This window comes from Rhincodon typus, chromosome 4, assembly GCF_021869965.1.
Source record: "Rhincodon typus isolate 14 chromosome 4, sRhiTyp1.1, whole genome shotgun sequence".
In the NCBI taxonomy this organism is placed as follows: domain Eukaryota; kingdom Metazoa; phylum Chordata; class Chondrichthyes; order Orectolobiformes; family Rhincodontidae; genus Rhincodon; species Rhincodon typus.
The window spans coordinates 70,465,041-70,483,990 of record NC_063335.1 but is presented as its reverse complement, the minus strand read 5'-3'; the positions used below and the strand labels follow the sequence as shown (position 1 = coordinate 70,483,990).

The 18,950-nt window shown below is 41.6% G+C and overlaps 1 protein-coding gene across 1 annotated transcript in view; it reads right to left on the bottom strand.

The window, feature by feature from the left end:
• The window catches only part of kcnq3 (potassium voltage-gated channel, KQT-like subfamily, member 3), a 416,827-nt gene extending 414,208 nt beyond the window's left edge, over nt 1–2,619 (bottom strand). The window contains exon 1 of the mRNA XM_048596129.1: nt 2,151–2,619. Within this exon, the coding sequence (XP_048452086.1) occupies nt 2,151–2,467 (317 nt within the window). The 5' untranslated portion in view covers nt 2,468–2,619. The remainder of the gene's footprint in view (nt 1–2,150) is intronic.
• Between the last annotated feature and the right edge of the window lie 16,331 nt (nt 2,620–18,950).

The following is an 18,950-nucleotide window of genomic DNA, read 5'->3' as shown; positions in this document are numbered from 1 at the left end:
GCCTGAAACATCAGCCTTCCTGCTCCTCTGATGCTGCTTGGCCTGCTGTGTTCATCCAGCTCTACACCTTGTTATCTCTTTTGTCAGGCTACAGCTTTTATTGCTCAGACCTCTGCAGTCCTTAATTTACATAAGCGATCCAGAATCAACTGCAAGATTGTCAAATTTGTGAATAAAATGGTTAGAGCACTGAAATAGAATGATATAGCTGTAGATCTGGGTTATTTATACAGACATGTCTTGGATGCAATCTTACTCTCAATGAAACATGTGGAATTAGTGCATAGAAACTCTAAGTAGCAATAGTGAATGTGACAGTGCTACTACCAAGGTAACATGGTCAGACAATTGAAGAAATTAACAAAACATTATGGTATTTCATCAAAACAAGGTCCTGATATCAAGTGAATTCTGAGGTATTGATTTTTAACTGCAAGCTCTATTTGAGTGTGAAGAAACTGGATGCATACTCTATAGCTGTAATCAGAAACCATGGGAATGATTTGTTCATCTGCTGTCCGAAGAACATGAGAAAATGAGGAACTTTTGAAACACAGGTAACTAGGTAGAATTTTTCTTTAAACATTATACAAAGTCACATTCCAGTTTATAGGGGTACAGGCTAACTAGAGAGACCTCTTGTGAAGTGCACAGAACATGATCTGGTGGAAATAGAACATTGTATGAATCTGATTTACTTTCTATTCATGAAAATAATGCATTCTCCTAGGTCCAACACTTTTACATATCTTCACTATTTTTTTCTGAATTTACATCATTAATAAATTGAAATGTGGAGTAATAAATTTCAATGACAGATGATTGGAGGAATGTTAAGAACACTACCTTAAATATGATCAATATAAAATGCATTATATTTTATATAGTGATTTTATCTTGAATTATTCATGAGCGTCTTCATTGATGATATAACTGAATCTTGTTCTACGGACTATGCACAACTATCGAGCTTCATTTTGTGGTCCGGGACATCACTAGATTGTTACCTACTAGACTGTTAATCTCACTGGCATGTATTACTCTCTCATATTTTATTGAGAAACCTAATATTATGACTATATTTGTATTAAAGTCTACATTTGCATACATCCATATATTCAACAAAGTGTGGAAGGCAACTCTTTCCATTCACTAGCTAATGGAATCTGAATGATGAGAAGGAACATTTCTCCCACTGGAAACAAATGAGAGTAAACTTTACTTCGGACAAAAGTTCCCATCAATCATTGTAGACCATCTATTAGCAATTCTTGTTGGAAAGCGGAAATGTATCGTTTTCTAGTAACAGCTAAATGTAGATACTTAAAACAAAAAAAAGTAAATCTGAAAATAATACCAGCTAATTTTTAAAATGTAATTTCCCTACAAAATCTTTCCCACCTTTGGAATGGACTGTTGACCACTGCAGGTAAATAGGATTAGTGTTTGTTGGTCGGTATAGATACGGCGGGCCGAAGAGCCTGTTTCTATGCAGTATGGCTCTATGACTCTACGTGTGTGGTTGTAGACTTAGAATTACATTCGGAACTGGTAAAGTCAGTCATTGCATATCACTGTCTAACTGGATATCCCTGCGTTACAGCTTCATGCAACGGGTTCCATCTACAACTAGGGGAGGTACAAGGAATTCAGGAGTTAGGCTGACCAATAACAATGACCCGAGCCACTCTAACACCCACACGACTCTGCAAGCACCGCCAATTTCTTCAATTCCGTGTAAGGTGTGGTTCTTTGGCATTAAGGCACAACAAGTCCAGCAACAAAATACATTCCCCTTTCTTACGTTACCTGAAATTGTACAGGATCCTGTAACAAAACAAACAACAGCGTAGGGGAAAGACATCGGAGCGTGGAAATGGAATTTCCGTCAGCTAATATTAACAAGTAGTCAAATAAAAATAAATGGAATAAATACATGATAAATTAACATCGGTAAAGAAGGACTATCAAGGCTTATGTTTGACTGAAGCAGTAATATGAAGGTACCCTTATTGTCAATATTTTAGGATTAGGCAAACGAGACGCGGTAATTTAATGCAACAAAATGGGGGGGACAGGGAAATCGCCCTGTTGTGCGTACATATAAAACCAAGCAGCAAATACGAAAGGAGGATGCGACCAGTACTCACACGAAGGCGTGATAGACCAGTGCCCATCCTCCGGGTCTCTCTAGCGCATCATAGATAAAGTTCTGCAGTTTTCTGTAGGTGGCTTTCCTTCTGTTCAGTTGATTGTGGCTCAGAGGTTTGTTCAGGAGGTTCAGACCTTCCTTCGGTCCCGGTTTGCTGTCTTCTTTGCTCCGTCCTTCCAGCAGCAGAGCGCCGTCCCGGTCCGCCCCGGAGTTCAGACCGAATCCCACCACCCCGGGCTCGGGATCGGTAGCGAATCCCACCCGCAGCTTTTTGCCTTCGCCCGAGCCATCAACATCCCTGGACTTGAGCCCCATGGTCAGCAGGCACGCCGATGCTCACTGTAGGCAGGCTGGCAGAAAGCGTGCAGGAAGCAAATGCCATGGCTCGTAAACAGAGACCAGAGCTTAAACAGAGAGGTCCCATCAGGATCTTCGGGGAGTGGAATAGACCTCTCTGCGTCTCCCTCTTTTAATCAGGTTGGAGAGCGGGCATCACGCCCTCACTTGTTTTTTTTAATATATACCTGTTGGTATCAGTGATGCAGCCCTCACTGAGGGCTCTATGGTTTAATGACTGTGCAGCCGAGAGGTGGCATGTGGAATTGCTGCCAGGGTTTTTTCTGAGGCGGAAGGATTATTGATGGTTGAAGCGAAAGGATCCAGGAAGCACAGAAGCAGATTCAGCTCGTTACACGCCAACACGTGATCAGCATTGCTATTTACATCTCTCAAAGATATTCTCCATGGATCTTAATACAACCAATTTGAGGGGGGGGGGGGATCCTTAAATGCATAGCTTCAATGGGTTTCTTTTATTTCAAGTTCTAGAAATACACTTCGAAAAGCAATGGGCTACGACGCAGATCAATACTATGCTGAAACACCCCTGCATAATATTTCCATTTCCCAAATATTGCCGCGTCCTACAGTTGGGATCTGGGACTGTACCTGTGCCAGCTCACGGTGTAATGTCACCCCATACCTTTACCCATTTCTGTTCACATTGCCTTTTGAAGGTTGTCATGGAATCTGCCTCCATCACGCTGGCAGACAGTATGCTCCAGAGCAGAACCATCCCCCTTCTAAAGTGATCTCTCCTCTGTTCCCCTCTTTTGCCAATTATTTTAAAGTTATCACATTTGGTTACTGAACCACTAACCTGAAGAAACTGCTTCTTCCTGCTCTTTTCCAAATTTGAAATTAGATCTTTCGTTAATCTGCTCTGCTCCAAAAGAAAACAATCTGAACTTCTCTCATCTCTCTAAGTTACTGAAATCCCTCAGCCCCAGTATTATCCTGGTAAACTATTCTGTACCATCTCTGAGGTTTTGGCAATCTTCCTAAAGTGTTGCCCCAATTATGTACAAAATTCCAGCTAACCAATCAACTTTGTAATGTTCAATATAATTTTATCAATGGTTATGGGGAGAAGGCAGGAGAATGGGGTTAAGAAACATATCAGCCATGATCAAATAGCAAAGCAAACTCATTGGACTGAATAGCCTAATTCTGTTCCTGAATCTTATGGTCTTATTTTGTTGTTCGACACTCTATCTACAGTACCAATACTCCTATGCACTTCATTATTGATTTGTCCTGGAATCTTCGATGATTTGTGAATATGCAGCCCAGATCCCAAAGGTCCTGCAACCTTCATACCCAAAAAGACCCATTTAGATCAGAGGGCACCTGCATGTTGTTTCTCCAAAAATATGTCACTCCACAGGTATCTACATTAAACTGCACTTGCCATGTGCTTGCCCATTTCACCAGTCTAACTATAACCATCTGAAGGCAGCCACTATCCTACATCAGCTCTTTTACCATGCATTCAACTGTATTATCGTCCTATTCTGGCTCACTGGCATGTGGCACAGGGAGTAATCCTGAGATTACAACCCTGGAAATTCCACTTTCCAACTTCCTACCTAAAGCCCTACATTCCATTTAATCTGGACAAGTGTGAGGTGAAGCATTTTGGTAGGTCAAATGCAAGAGTAAAGTATACTGTAAATGGCCAACCCCTTCGGAGCATCGATATACAGAGGGATTTGGGGATCCAAGTCCATAGCTCCCTGAAAGTTGCAACACAAATGTGTAAGTTGGTAAAGAAGGCATATGGCATGCTTGCCTCCATCAGTCAGGACATTGAGTATGAAAGTTGGCAAGTCATGCTGCAACTGCATAAGACTTTGGTCAGGCTATATTTGGAGTGCTGTGTGCAGTTCTGGTCGCTGCATTATAGGAAGGATATGGAGGTTTTTGACAGGGCGCAGAAGAGGTTTACCATCATGTTGCCTGGATTGGAGCATATTCACTGTAAGGAGAGGGTTGAACAAACTTGGATTGCTTTCACTACAGCTTTGAAGGCTGATGGGCAACCTGCTGTAAAATTATGAGGGACATGAATAGGGTGGATAGTCAGAGTCTTTTTCCCAGGGTGGAAATGTCAAATACTAGGGGACGTAGGTTAAAGGTATGGGGGGGGAAGTTTAAAGAAGATGTGTAAGAAAAGTTTTTTTACGCAGAGGTGCCTGGAGCATGCTGCCAGGAAAGGTGGTAGGAGCAGATGCGATAGGAAAGTTTAAGAGGCATTTAGACAGACACATGATACCCGGACCTTTGGTTAGAAGATGCAGCAAGTTGCTACCGATGTCAAGACAGGCCTCACTGGGCTTTTTAAGCGATTCCCACCAAAGCTATGATGGAAATCATTTTCCACCACAATCCATTTTGTCGGACCCCTATAAGATTCTTTCTTCTTTAAGAACTGGCATCTCTCCAAACCATTTAACTAAATATAGACCAGTAATTTATTAAGGTTTATAAAAAGGAAAAATAGTACTGATTTAATAAGAACTGAAGTTTCCTCAAGCTAGGTGATTCTAGTCATTTCTTATTTGCTTATTATAAAGTTCTATCACTTTGACTGCTTTAATATGTTTTTCCTTAAAGTAGACGTATAGGGGTCAATTTTCTTCTGTTTCACCTGAAACTGAAAATAGTGGTTCAATTTTATCACCTTTTTGTGCCTCCTTTGGCTCAGCTGCCATTTTGATTACAGTTAGGGCCCCAACAGTCTGGGCATCCGACTGCCTTATGGAACTACTTTATTTAAATAGGGACTTTTTGTGCATACAGAACCACACTGTAATTTCTTAAAGAAAAGTTGTCGCAGCTGGTCAGTGAAAGGCTCATTAAAGTAAATGAGATACTCTTCAAAGCTTATTGTATTTTAATGCATGTGTAAGTGAGCATTGATTATTGCAGAACTGTAAATTTGGAAGGAGCTTTTTCTTTTGCCCTATTTCTGAATCTTTTTGTATTCAAACCACTGAGCCCCCCACCATGAGCCCTTGGAGACTTGGAGGAGGAAGAGGGACAGGGCAGGGATGAAGAAGGGTATTAGGGTCTACGGATAACAAGGCAGACTACTGAGGAATAGTCTCTAAATAAACTGCTAAAGGATATAAAATGGATGACTGAAATCTCTGGATACAACTACCAATGTCAAGGATTCTTCGCAATTAGCGTGAAATATTTCAATATTGGGAACTAAACTTTCTCTATATGGTAAAAGCTAAAGTAAGGATAAATATATTTACAGCCTCAGTCAAGTTGACCAGTCAAACATCATTAGAACGGCAATGCTCTGAAGTACTATTGCTTTGCTATTGTGGCATTGAGGCAGTTGTTTCTAAAACCAGCGTAACTGCTTAATCTAAGGTAACGCCTAGTCATTTTAAAGACACTGGGACATCTCATCACTCATTTAGTTACAGATCTCTTTTGCTTATTTGCAGGTGAATTTAGCACAAGACTCACATACTACAGCTATCAGCAAAGGAAACAGACTGCACCTAGAGAACAAGTCTTTAGAAAGTTTATACATTAGCTGTAAATATATCTATCCTTACTTTAGCTTTTACCATATAGAGAAAGTTTAGTTTAAATTCTTTGTTGAGAGTTGGGAAATTCAGTGATGGTAATGCCATTGAACGACAAGGGGTGATGGTTAGATTCTCTGTTATTGGTGATGGTCAATATCTGGTACTTGTGTGGCACAAATGTTACTTGCTGCTATCAGCCCAAGCCTGAGTGTCGTCCAGATCTTGCTACAAATGGACACCATATGCTTCAGTATCTGAGAAGTCATGAATGGTGCTGAAAATTGTGCAATCATCAGTGAACATCCCCACTTCTGACCTTATGATGGAGGGAAGGTCATTGGTGAAGCAGATGAAGATGGTTAGGCCTACGACACCACTCTGAGGTACAACTGCAGTGACTACCTGGGACTGAGATGATCCCTTGTGCTAGGTATTACTCAGACTAGTGGAAATTATCCCCATGTTCCTATTGACTCCAACTTTGCTAGAACACCTTGATGCCAAACTTGGTCAAATTCTGCCTTGCTGTCACTCTTACTTCACCTCTGGAATTCAGCTCTTTGTTCATATTTGGACCAATGTTGCAATGAGCTCAGGAGCTGAGTGACCCTGGCAGAATTTAAACTTAAGTGTCAGTGAACAGATTATTCCTTTGCAAGTATTTCTTGATAATGCTGTCGATGACTGCTTCCATCACTTTTCCTGATGGTTGAGAATAGTCCATTGGCTCAGTAATTGGTCAGGTTGGATTTGTTCTGCTACTTGCGCACTGGCCATGCTTAGGAAATTTGTCAGTGTTGTATGCAATTCTGGTCTCCCTGCTATAGGAAGAATGTTGTGAAACTTTGAAGGGTTCAGAAAGGATTTACAAGGATGTTACCAGGGTAGGAGGGTTTGAGCTATAGTGAGAGGCTGAATAGGCTGGGACTATGTTCCCTGGAGTGACGGAGGCTGAGGGGTGACCTTATAAAATTTTATAAAATCACGAGGGGCATGGACAGAGTAAATAGCCAAGGTCTTTTCCCCAAGTTGGGTTTGTCCAAAACTAGAGGGCATAGGTTTACGGTGAGAGGGGAAAGATTTAAAAGGGACCTAAGGGGCAACTTTTTCACGCAGATGGTGGTGCATGTATGGAATGAGCTGCCAGAGGAAGTGGTGGAGGTGGGCACAATTACAACATTTTAAAGGCATCGTGATGGGTATATAAATAAGAAGTGTTTAGAGAGATATGGGCCAAATGCTAGCAAATGGGACTAGATTAATTTAGGACATCTGTTCAGCAAGGAAGAGCTGGACCAAAGGGCCTATTTCCATGCTGTACATCTCTATGACTCTATGACTTTAATTTTACTGGAACAGCTTGGCTAGGGGGACAAGGCAGTTTCTGGAAAATAAGTGTTCAGTACAATTGCTGGAACAAGTTTTTAAGAGGGAGTTAGATATAGTTCTTAGGGCCAGAGAGATCAAAGGATATGGGGAAAAAGCAGGAAAAGGTGCTAAGTTACATGATCAGCCATAATCACATTGAATATTGGAGCAGGTTCAAAGGGCCAAACAGCCTATTCCGGCTCCTATTTTCCATCTTTCTATGTTTAACATTGTAAGGGCCCTTAACCTTTGCAGAATGCAGGCCTATCAGATGTTTCATAATATTATAAGGAGTGAAAACAAATCAGCTGAAGACTGGTACCAATGATGCTGGGAACCTCAGGACGAGGCCATGATGGATCACCCACCCTGCACTACTGATGGAAGGTGGATGCAAATACTTCAGCCATGTGTTTTGTACTGATGTGCTGGCCTTTCCATTATTGGGAATGACATATTTGTGGAACCTCCATCTCCTGTTAATTATTTACTTGTCTATCACCATTCACAGCTGTTAAGGGGTGAAGATCAGATGAGTGTGTGAGAAAAGTCACTGCAAACCATGGCTTACTGCGTTCCATGAATTTCACTAAACACAACTCTTAAGTGCAAATGGGAAATTCCACCCATAGAATCATTATTAAACAGACAGAGACCATTGGTCCATCAGATATATGTCAGTTTTCTGAGAGCACAACAGCCTCTTTCTCCCTCCTTTCAAGGTCCCATTCAATTTACCTTTTATATCATTGACCATCTTCACTACCAACAACCTTCAAGACAGCGAGTTCCAGAATTATGCACTGCAACTCGAATTAAATAACTAACTAGCTAATTAAATAACTAACTAGCTATTCATATAAGGCAAACCCTAATTTGACTGATATTGTCACACTTTGAATAACCTTGATTCTACTATTCCAATTTGCTCACTCTTTCCTTTCCATGACCCAATGTAACATTACCACCATATCTGGTAAGTGAACAGTTAAGCCAATACACACAGCTGTAATTCAATCCTTCGTTTAAATTCTTCTCCACTGTACATTCAGTAAAAAATTCCTACATTGATATTTGTATGTGAACTGTCTATGTAACCTGATCAATCTGAAATTCAACCCTCTTGTTACTGGTAGCAGCCAATCCAGTGACAATCAAGAGAGGCAGGATGATGCAGCAATATTTCAGAAAAGTGATAGTAAAAAAAGCACTGTTTCCAGGATGATACTTTAGCTCTCATTTGTAAAATGGCTTGGTGATTGATTATAAGGGTAGAAGACAAAGCTTAGCCTGTTTTAAAACAATTTAGGATTGAACTCAGGCAAAACATGCCATCTCTTACATATCTTAGATCATGTACACAAATTCCAACCTGGTCAAGCTAGATGTCATTTACTTCCCGCAGTATTTACATTAAGTATTGTTCGTGTCCAGTCAAGTCTCCCCTCATCCTGCTGATTGTACCGTCTAGGCTGTGTTCATTTTCTATCACTCGTTTCCTAGTCTACTTTTTTAATATTTGTTTATATGATTTTGGCATTTATTTCCCATCCTTAATTGCCTAGAGGGCAGTTCAGAGTCAACCACATTGCTGTGTGTTCGGAGTCATGTGTAGACAAGACCAGCTGAGGATGGCAGATTTCTTTCCCTAGACTGTTCTATGTTCTTAAAACGGAATTTTACAAAAATCCTCAGTGGTTTCATGGCTGCCAATAGGTTATTCTGGGTTTTTTGATTTTATTTAATTCAAATTTTACCATCTGCCTTGGTGTGACTTAAACCCATGTTCCATTAGTCGTGGGTTCTGGATTGTTAGTCCAGTGACATTACTGCTATAGCTACTGCCTCCATTCTTTGCCAGCCTGTCTAGAGTACACCTGCTAATCTTCTGCTCTGTTGTGCTTATATTTTACGTTACTAAAAGACACATCTAATTGAAACAATTTATCCCTTATTTATTCCTTTGAGCTTCAACACTTTCAACACTAACACTGTCAAATGCATTTTTTTCTCTCTCTTCTAGCGTCCTCACCTAATGCTTTATTGATGAACATGGTAATTTACACTGATTTAAAGATCCATGGACCAGGGCAATCCTTCATTCAAACCTCAGTAGTTGTCTTGTGTTAATCTCTACAGTAACTAGGCATTCTATTCAAGCACAATCAACAGCACTCACATCTGACATTCATAAATTTGTACATTTTTCAAGTTTTGTTTCCTTGTCCATTCTAGTGGTGTGCTATAAAATGCCCAATACTACTCTTACGAAGATTGGCTAACTCAGCAGAGAGAAACTAATTGAACTGAAGCCTTGCAGGCTATTAATTGCTTAGCCACGCCAACACAAACTACAGAAAGAAGCAGACACAATTTGATCATGCAGTGGTCTTACATTGACTAATTTCTGAATCGTTATAGAATACCTACAGTATGGAAGCAGGCCATTCGGTCCACAATGACTCTCCAAAGAGTATCCACCCCAGACACAACCCTGTAGCCCTGCATTTCTTATACGTAACCCACCTAGTTTGCACATCCCTGGACATTATGGGCAATTTAGCATGGCCAATCCACCTAACCTGCACATCTTTGGACTGTGGGAGGAAACACATGCAGACACAGGGGGAATGTACAAACTCCGCACAGTTGCCCGAGGCTGGAATCGAACCTGGATTCCTGGTGCTGTGACCACTGAGCCACCATGTCACCCCTCGAGTGAAGAAAGAGTGCTGATAGGGATTTTTAAAATTCCAGTCAATCCCCAGGATTACAGCAGTAAACAATATATTTTAATAATTTAATGATCTAAAATTCTGGCTTTATTCATGAGAAGATTATTATTAGTATATTGTAATGGAAGTTGACAGATATTCTACCAAGTTTCATTCTGTTAACAGCATTTAGTGGTAAGAATCCATCAATATATGAAAAAAGTTATGACTGGAAGGCTGGAACTAGGGGTTCTGCAGGACTCAGTGCTAGATCCCTTTCTTTTAAGTTTATATCAGTGATGTAACCTTAAATGTAGATGACATGATCAGGAAACTTTCAGTTTGTACAAAAATTGGCCATGCAGTTGATAATGAGGAATAAAGTTGTAGATGCAGAAAGATATCAAGGAACTGATCAGGTGGGCAGAAAAATGGAAAAGGGACTTCAACCTGGAAAGTCATAGGCATCGTCATAGAGTCATATAGCATGGAAACAGACCCTTCGGTCCAACCAGACCAGGCCAACCATAATCCCAAACTAAACTAGTCCCACCTGCCTGTGCTTGGCCCAAATCCCTCCAAACATTTCTTATTCATGTACTTATTTAAGTGTCTTTTAAATGTTGTAAATGTACCTGCACCCATTACTTCCTCTGGAAGTTCGTTCCACACAAGAACAACTCTGTGTAAAAAAATTGCCCCTCATTTTTTTTTTAAATCTTTCTTCCCTCACCTTAAAAATATGCACCTTCTCCTGAAATCCCCCATCCTAGTGAAAAGACACCCGCACTCCTATAAGGTCACCTCTCAATCACCCACACTCCAGTGAAAGAAGTCCCAGCCCATCCAGTCTCTGCTTATAACTCAAACTCTCCATTCCCAGAAACATCCTGGTAAATCTCTTGTGAATCCTCTCCATCTTAATAATATTGCCCCATAACAGGGAGACCAGAAATGGACACAGTACCCGAGAAGAGGAATGTTGGAGAAATAAAAACCAAAAGAACTGCGGATGCTCTAAATCAGGAACAAAAACAGAAGTTACTGGAAAAGCTGAGCAGGTCTGGCAGCATCTGTGAAGAAAAAACTCAACAGTTAACATTTCAGGTCCAGTGACACTTCCTCAGACCCTCTGAGGAAGGGTCACCAGACCCAAAACGCTAACTCTGATCTTTACTTCACAAATGTTGGAGAAATGTTGAGTAAAGCACTTAAGAACAGCAAACAAAATAAATAATGAGTAAGATAATGAAAATGATGGGCTATTCCTATTTCTCTGAGAATCTGAAAACTGAAAGAACCTGTTGCATAAGGTAATGATTCTGAAAGGGTTCATGTTGGAGCCTGCATTAAGCTCTGCCCAATCTGATTGATGTCCTGCTGACTTGGATGGAGTAAAAGGCAGAAAAATTTAGGACCTTGTAGACTGAAGACCGATATAGTAGAACTTCTCATAGTCTTAGTAACAATGTCCATCCTACCAATGTAACTCTACCCGACAGTTATTCTGCAATAAACTACACCTTGTTTACGGCAAAGGCCTCGTCTCATTAAGAATCATTTGGTGACAGTGGACTACCCAACCACAAGCTGGAAGTGGTTGGCATTGCAACATATACAACATGGTTACGGTGGTGGGCATCATTGTTAATATCACAAGGGACAACAATGAGAATTCCAGTGGATCCAAGAGCAGAGAATTCCATTACACCAGGAGCAGTAATGGATTTTTACAATTTTAAAACCTTTACAGTTTAAAAAGTATTCATACAGACCACCTGGTAGCTCCAGCAGCTGAACAATATTACAGCCTGCAGAGAAAATTCATGGAAAGCTCAACAAGAGAGAAACAGCATTCAATGGTGAAGCTTCTCATTTAAGTTCTGATAAGAAGTGTAGGAACAAACGTGAACTAGAAGCTAGTCACACCTTCAGTTGCAGATTTGTTGGAGAGCGGGAATTTGTGGGCGCCGTCCCAATTAGATGCTCAACCAGGATGCAAACAGTGTAAGAGCACGATGAATAAAGTCAAAAATTCCTATTGGTCAAGGGGAACACTTTTAATTAATGGCTTGTAAAATGAAGTACTTAACACCTCACAACAAGCAGCACGAGGCACAGCTACAATTGGAAAATCCAAGAGCACGTGAGTAATTTAAATGGAGGTTGCAGCATCAGTATCATTGTGAAGCCAAAACTAAAACAACAAAGGGGCAATTTAAAAGCCTAAACAGACAGAATCTAAAAGAAAGATGGTAAAAAGCCATTGAGGCTCCGATAAAAATGGGAGACTCACAATTAGAACAGCAATTCAGGCAGGAAGAATATAATCAGGTACAGCACTAGGCTTTGTTACAGAAAGTCATAGAAAAGGACAGGCATTGTTTATTTGGCCACGGAATATCATCCATTTTCCCCGACAAAAACAGGAAACCTCCATTTTGCCTGCAGAAGGCAGAAAATGTCCATTTTGATCACAAAGTAAAGAAAAACCCCTGTCAGCAATACAGGGATATGTTGATATATCATAGAGTTTTAAATCCTTTAGGACAGGGAAAATAAATTTACATTGCTATATTGAACAAGTAAGAATCTATTTAGAAAAAAGATTAAAGCAGCATTGATTAAAAGGTTAAGAGCCTTTAAAGCCAGGAGTAAAACCAACATTGAGATAGCAACATCCATACAGCAGATATAGCAGTAAAAAATGAAATGACTACTCATGCAAAGATGTAAATGCAATGGAGCTACTAGCATTAGAAAAGATATCCAATACAGTTCTGGGGAAAATTAGTGATCAAACCCACTGAAGTTTGGCTTGTTCTCTCACTGAACAATTGCTTCGTTAATTCATGTCACTTCTGCCAAGTCAAAGGAGTGGCTGTAGGCACCCGCATGGGTCCCAGTTATTTCTGCCTCTTTATGGAGGTATGTGAAACAATCTTTGTTCCAGTCCTACACTGGCCCCCTCCCACAATTATTTTCTTGGTACATCAACGACTGTTTTGGTGCTGCTTCATGCTCTTGCCTGGATCTTGAAAAATTTGTTCATTTTGCCTCCAATTTCCACCCCTCTATAGCTTTCACATCATCCATTTCCGACACTTCCATTCCTTCATGACCCCTCTGTCTCCATTTCAGGGAATAAACTGTCCACTGCCATCCACTGAAACACCACTGACTCCCATAGCTACCTTCACTACAGCTCTTCCCACACCACATCCTGCAAGGATTCCATCCCATTCTCCCAGTTCCTTTGCCTATGTCATATCTGTTCGGATGATGCTACCTTCCAAAACAGCGCTGCCGACATGGCTTCCTTCTTCCATAACCGTGGTTTCCTGCCCACTGTGGTTGACAGGGCCCTCAACTGCATCCGATCTATCACCCGTGCTTCTGCCCCTGTCCCTTCCCACCGCTCACAACAGTGTGATTGGGTCCCCCTGTTCTCACTTTCCACCCCACCAGCCTCCACATACAAAGGATCATTCTCCGCCATTTCAGGCAACTTCAGCAAAATGCCACCACCAAACACATCTTCCCTTCACACCCCCTGTCTGCATTTCCCAGGGATAGTTCCCTACAGGACACCCTAGCCCATTCTTCGATCACCAACAACACATCCCCTCTCCAAGGCACCTTCCCATATAACCACAGAAGGTGCAACACCTGCCCCTTCACTTACTCCTTGCTCACCGTCTAAGGTCCTAAACAGTCTTTCCAGGTGAAGCAGCATTTCACCTGTACCTTCTCCAAACTTGTATATTGTATTCACTGCACCCAATGTGGCCCACTCTATATTGAAGACACCAAACGCTAACTGGGTGACCACCTTGCAGAACACCTCCAGTCTGTGCACAAGCATGACCTGACTTTCCTGTAGCCAGTCATTTAACACAGCATCCTGCTCACGGACCCACTTGTCTGTCTTCAGCATGCTGCAATGCTCAAGTGAATCACAGTGCAAACTGGAGGAAAAGCATCTCATTTTTAGACTACACAGTATGGAGCTGGAGCATCAGGGGAAGCATCAGAGGAACAGGAAAGTTGACGTTTCGGGTTGAGACCCTTCTTCAGTTCTTGCTATCTCATCTTTAGATTAGGCACTTTACAAACTTCTGGACTTAATATTGAGTTCAACACCTTCAAATTGTGAACCCACTCCCATTCCTTCCTTTGTTTTAGCTTTACTTGTTATATTTTCTGTCACTGTGTCCTCTCTCCCCTGTCCCCACCCCAGTGGGTCTATCTGTTCTTTACAGTCTGGCAGTTAGACACACCATTGTTCTGCCATTCTCACATTCTGATCACTTAATCTGAACTATCAACATCCTTTGTCCTCCAGCACTCCACCAATCCTCTACAGTTGCATAAATGCTGCCCCCTCCACAGTTCATGTCAACTCTGATGAAGAGTCATCTATACTCAAAGCATTAGTTTTCTTTCTCTCCATGGATGCTGCCTGACCCGCTGTGATCTCCAGCATTTTTTGTTTTCAGTACAGATTCCAGCGTCTGCAGTAATTTTCTCCGACAAGCTTGACAGAATCTATTTCTGCCATTGTACATCACATTAATTTCAAACTTGTGGGGCAAGTGTCATTGTTGGATCAGATAATTTACCAGGTAAAGAAACGAACATTAATGCCTATAGAAATTAAACTACTTGGTCCAGGTAGAACAGCTCTCAAACTGAAAGGTATGATAAAAGAAACACTGCAATACAGAGAGTATCAGAGAGTAGAGTGCATATACATACCTCAGATCCAAAAGGAGAGATGGTGGTACGATGGTAATGCCACTGGGTCAATAATGCAGAATCACACATTAATGTTCTGGAAACATGGTTCAAAGCTATCTGTAGCAGATGGTTTAAAAATTTGAATCCAATAAAAACCTGGATTTTTGCTTTTTAAAAAGTGCTAACCTGAGGGTGATCATGTTAATTGTGGTAAAACCTGGTTTACTGAAGTCCTTTAGGGAAGGAAATCTGCCATCCTCACCTGGTCAAACCTACATGTGACCACAGACCCACAGCAATCTGATTGACTGTTAACAGCCCCTGAGCAATTAGAGATAGGCAATAAACGTTGGCCTAGCTCGTGAACGAATGAAAAAAGCTTCACTCTTAAGCACACCCACATCTTGCTCTGAACACTCTTACGGTAGCAATCATGTATAGAGTTTCAACAACTCCACAATAGGTTGAGGAATAAACAATTGTTGAATAACCGATTGAGGGACAACTAGTACAGGATTTCATTGAAATTACAATACTCGTAGTGAAACGCAATGAAAGAAAGAATTTATTGAGATTAACTATGATGGCATGTGGAAAAGAATTAGTGGTCAGCAAGCCAAAGTAAGCTCAAGCAAATTTGACAAGAACAAATGACTGACCAAGAATATGTCACAATTCATTGAAATTGTTTTGAATGTTGATCAGACTAAAAGACCAGTGCGTAAACTAAGAACACTTACTTTGATCATTGCTAGCATTTCAGAAATTTAGATTACATATTAATGTATAATTGAAGACTGGTCCTTCTAACAGGTCTTCGGGAGGATACTCTGGAAAGTACACTTAAGAAATTACCAGATGTACATCCAGGGCTCAGTCAGTGTGTGGTGGCCAGAGATCTGAAAAGAGATTGTTAGCTCATCATGAAACCAATGGCTTTGCAGGAGTGAAAAACTGTCCTATCATCACTGAAGAAAATCCAGATGAAATAAACCAATAAAGTTTGCAAGTGCAGGTGAGGAGAAAAATAATGAGCAGCAATAATGAACTCATTGATCAATTGTTATCTGAAATTTTCAGACATCAACACAGCCTAGTCGACAAAGTGTAATAGCTCATTCAAATTTGATGTCAGATAATGCAATGGCACAAGCATAAGATGAATATTACAATTCCTGTTCATCCAAGGAAGAATTATCACTGCCAATGACAGAGCTAAGCTATCAGTAATCCTCCAGTGGCATGAATGAGGATATGAACATAAACAAAAATTGATGGAGAAGCTCGGCACTCAAGAACCTTGAACATCATCCAGGACAAAGTTTGATTGGCACCACATCCACAAGCATCCACTCCCTCCACCACTAACGCTCAGTAGCAGCATTGTGTACAATCTACAGAATGCACTGCAGAAATTCACCTAGGATCCTCAGTCAACACCTTCCACACCACAACTACTTCCATCTAGAAGGACAAGGATAGCAGATGCAAGGGAACAACACCATCTGCAAGTTCCCCTTCAAGACACTCGCTTTACTGACTTGGAAATATATCGCCGTTCCTTCACTGTCACTCAATCAAACTCCTGGAATTACCTTGCCAAGAGCATTATGGGTCAACCTACAGCATGTGGACTGCGGCAGTTCAAGAAGGCAGTTCACCACCACCTTCTTAGGGGCAACTAGGGACGGGCAATACATGCCCAGGTGCCACGAGTGAATGAAATTAAAGGCCTTGTAGCATCTGTGGAGAGAAAACAGAACCTTTCTTCTTCACTGGACTCAAAACTTTAATTCTGCTTCTGTCTACATATGCTGCTAGATCTCTGAGTTTCTCCAGGAATTTCTGTTTTTGTTTCAGGTTTCCAGCATCCACTGTTTCATTTTAGACAAAAGCAGACTGCAAATGAATACATTTAATCAAATTGAACAGTCGAAGCAAGGAGTTTACATACTTCAATACAGATGTGTCAGTAAAAATCAGGATTTGCTTACACAGATGGAAAGTTGATTGCATATAATTCCAAGGGAGCCAACACTGAGTGGTTGAGATTCAGCAAATTGCCCTCCAGAAATCCAGGACACAGCAAAAAAGAAAATACTTGTTTCACTAGAGTAGCCATTTCCATGAGGGAAATCCATGAAATTGAAGGTTTCCCACATCATGTTATGGGGCACCTGGGAAGAGTTGCTCCGGGAAAGAAATTCAGAGGATTAAAAGGTCTCCAGATATAATAATGGACCAACAACCTGGCTTAACAGAAATAACATTCAGGTGAAAGATATCCAAGAGATAAAAAGTCCTCCACTGAAGACAGAATTTACAGACCACATGACAGTTGTGAATGGATAATAAATGTTGGCTTTTTAACTGATGCCTGCAACTTATTAAATTAATTCTGGTTACCATATCACGCAGGCTATTTTCGATCAACTCAATTTGCTTTTGCATCAGCAAGATTGTACCAGTGAGAGTTGTTCCCTTTGGAACAGTGAGTTGAAATTTCATTGAGATGTCTAGAATTATTGAAGACCTGGATAAAGTGAATCAGAAATACTTAACTCCCTTTGTAGAGAGCGCAATAACTAGATTCCATAGATTTTTTAAAAATTGGCAGAAGGATTAGAGGGGAGTTTAGAGCGATGCTCGCAGCTTCCCTCCCTTGCCTTGCTGTGCCAGTAACACTGTCACACAAGCAGGCAGCTTGCCTTTAAGTCACCAGTCCATAGTCAAGGAGGTTGTACATCATGTGCTATGTCAATCCTACACCTGGTCCATGTGCTAACAGTTTATGTGGCAACCACGCTGTGTGCTCAGCAAGCAGGCAGCCAATCCCAAAGTCTAACAGGCATAGTTTTCACCAAAGTCAATGGAGGTACATGTCGGTCAGGAGGTACTGGCACAATAAGTCAAGGGCAGCCTCTGATACCAATCCAGGCAATTGGCCACAATCAGCAGTCCAGTTGGAGTGATCTCATTTGGGGGTCCATCCTGTGCAATCTGGGGGTTGAGATATGGTCAGACCTGAGGCTCCACAGCAGCCATTCCAAGGATTAGGCCATATGCTGTGAGGGAGATGAGCAGCCATCAGACAGGACTGTCTGGTTAGGTCACTCAAAGTGTTGGGCCATGGTCAATCCATCTTGCCTGTCCACAGAGGGGAAAGTAGGGAGAGATGGAACAAGGGAGTGACTGCCACAGGATGCAGAATTGGGAACCTATTTATTGGGATTGAGAGCGGCAGGCTGAGGAGATTTAGGGAAGATAATCACGAAAGGGGTGGGAAAATTGTAAAGGGGTATACAGTAAAGTATGGATGGAAGGGGAGGGGGTACAATGGATGACCAGACCGGACATTGTCACCTCATTTACCAGTGGCTGGGTGGAAAGGAAGTGCTTTTGGGAAGGGGATCTGGAAGTTTGGGGCCTCACCTACACATAGAGGCAGAGGCTGGAAGCCACATTTGCGGCTACATGGAGATTCAAACAAGAGGCACAGAACAAAAGCAATCAAATTTGTTCAAATGTGATACTTCATATACAATGTGCTGTCAGCCATGCCACAAAAGGTGTCCTCAATAGGTTTTTCCTTTCGTTCCCTCCCTTAGTTTTCGTGTTGCCCCACGTTCTGCAGCTGGAGTCAAGTCAGAATGCTGGACAATGGAGTCCATCAGCCCTGAGCCTTTCTCAGGCAATACCAAGCAGCGTTTGGGCCTGGGCAGGACAGACATGATGAGGCTGTCATACCCTCCTTGGCTTGAATTTCTAAGAGTTGGAGGGCATAGGGCAGGACAATGTAAGGGTGGAGGCTGGTGAACTGTCCAACCAACTCCGCAATGTCCTGGTAGAAAACTTCTGAGCAGCCTGGGTGTGATTCCTGCCGATTGGATACCTCCTGGCACTGCGCAGTCTCCTTGTGAGGAAGGGGCACCAGGAGTACACACCAAGTTCTCTGGTCCTCCTGCACTCGTTACTGATGACCGGTGGCTGGGGCAATGGAGTGCATGTGCATGTGCCTCTCCAGCAGACCCTGAGAGTTTGAAGAAGAGACACACTGGACTCAAAATGTTAATTCTATTTCTCTCG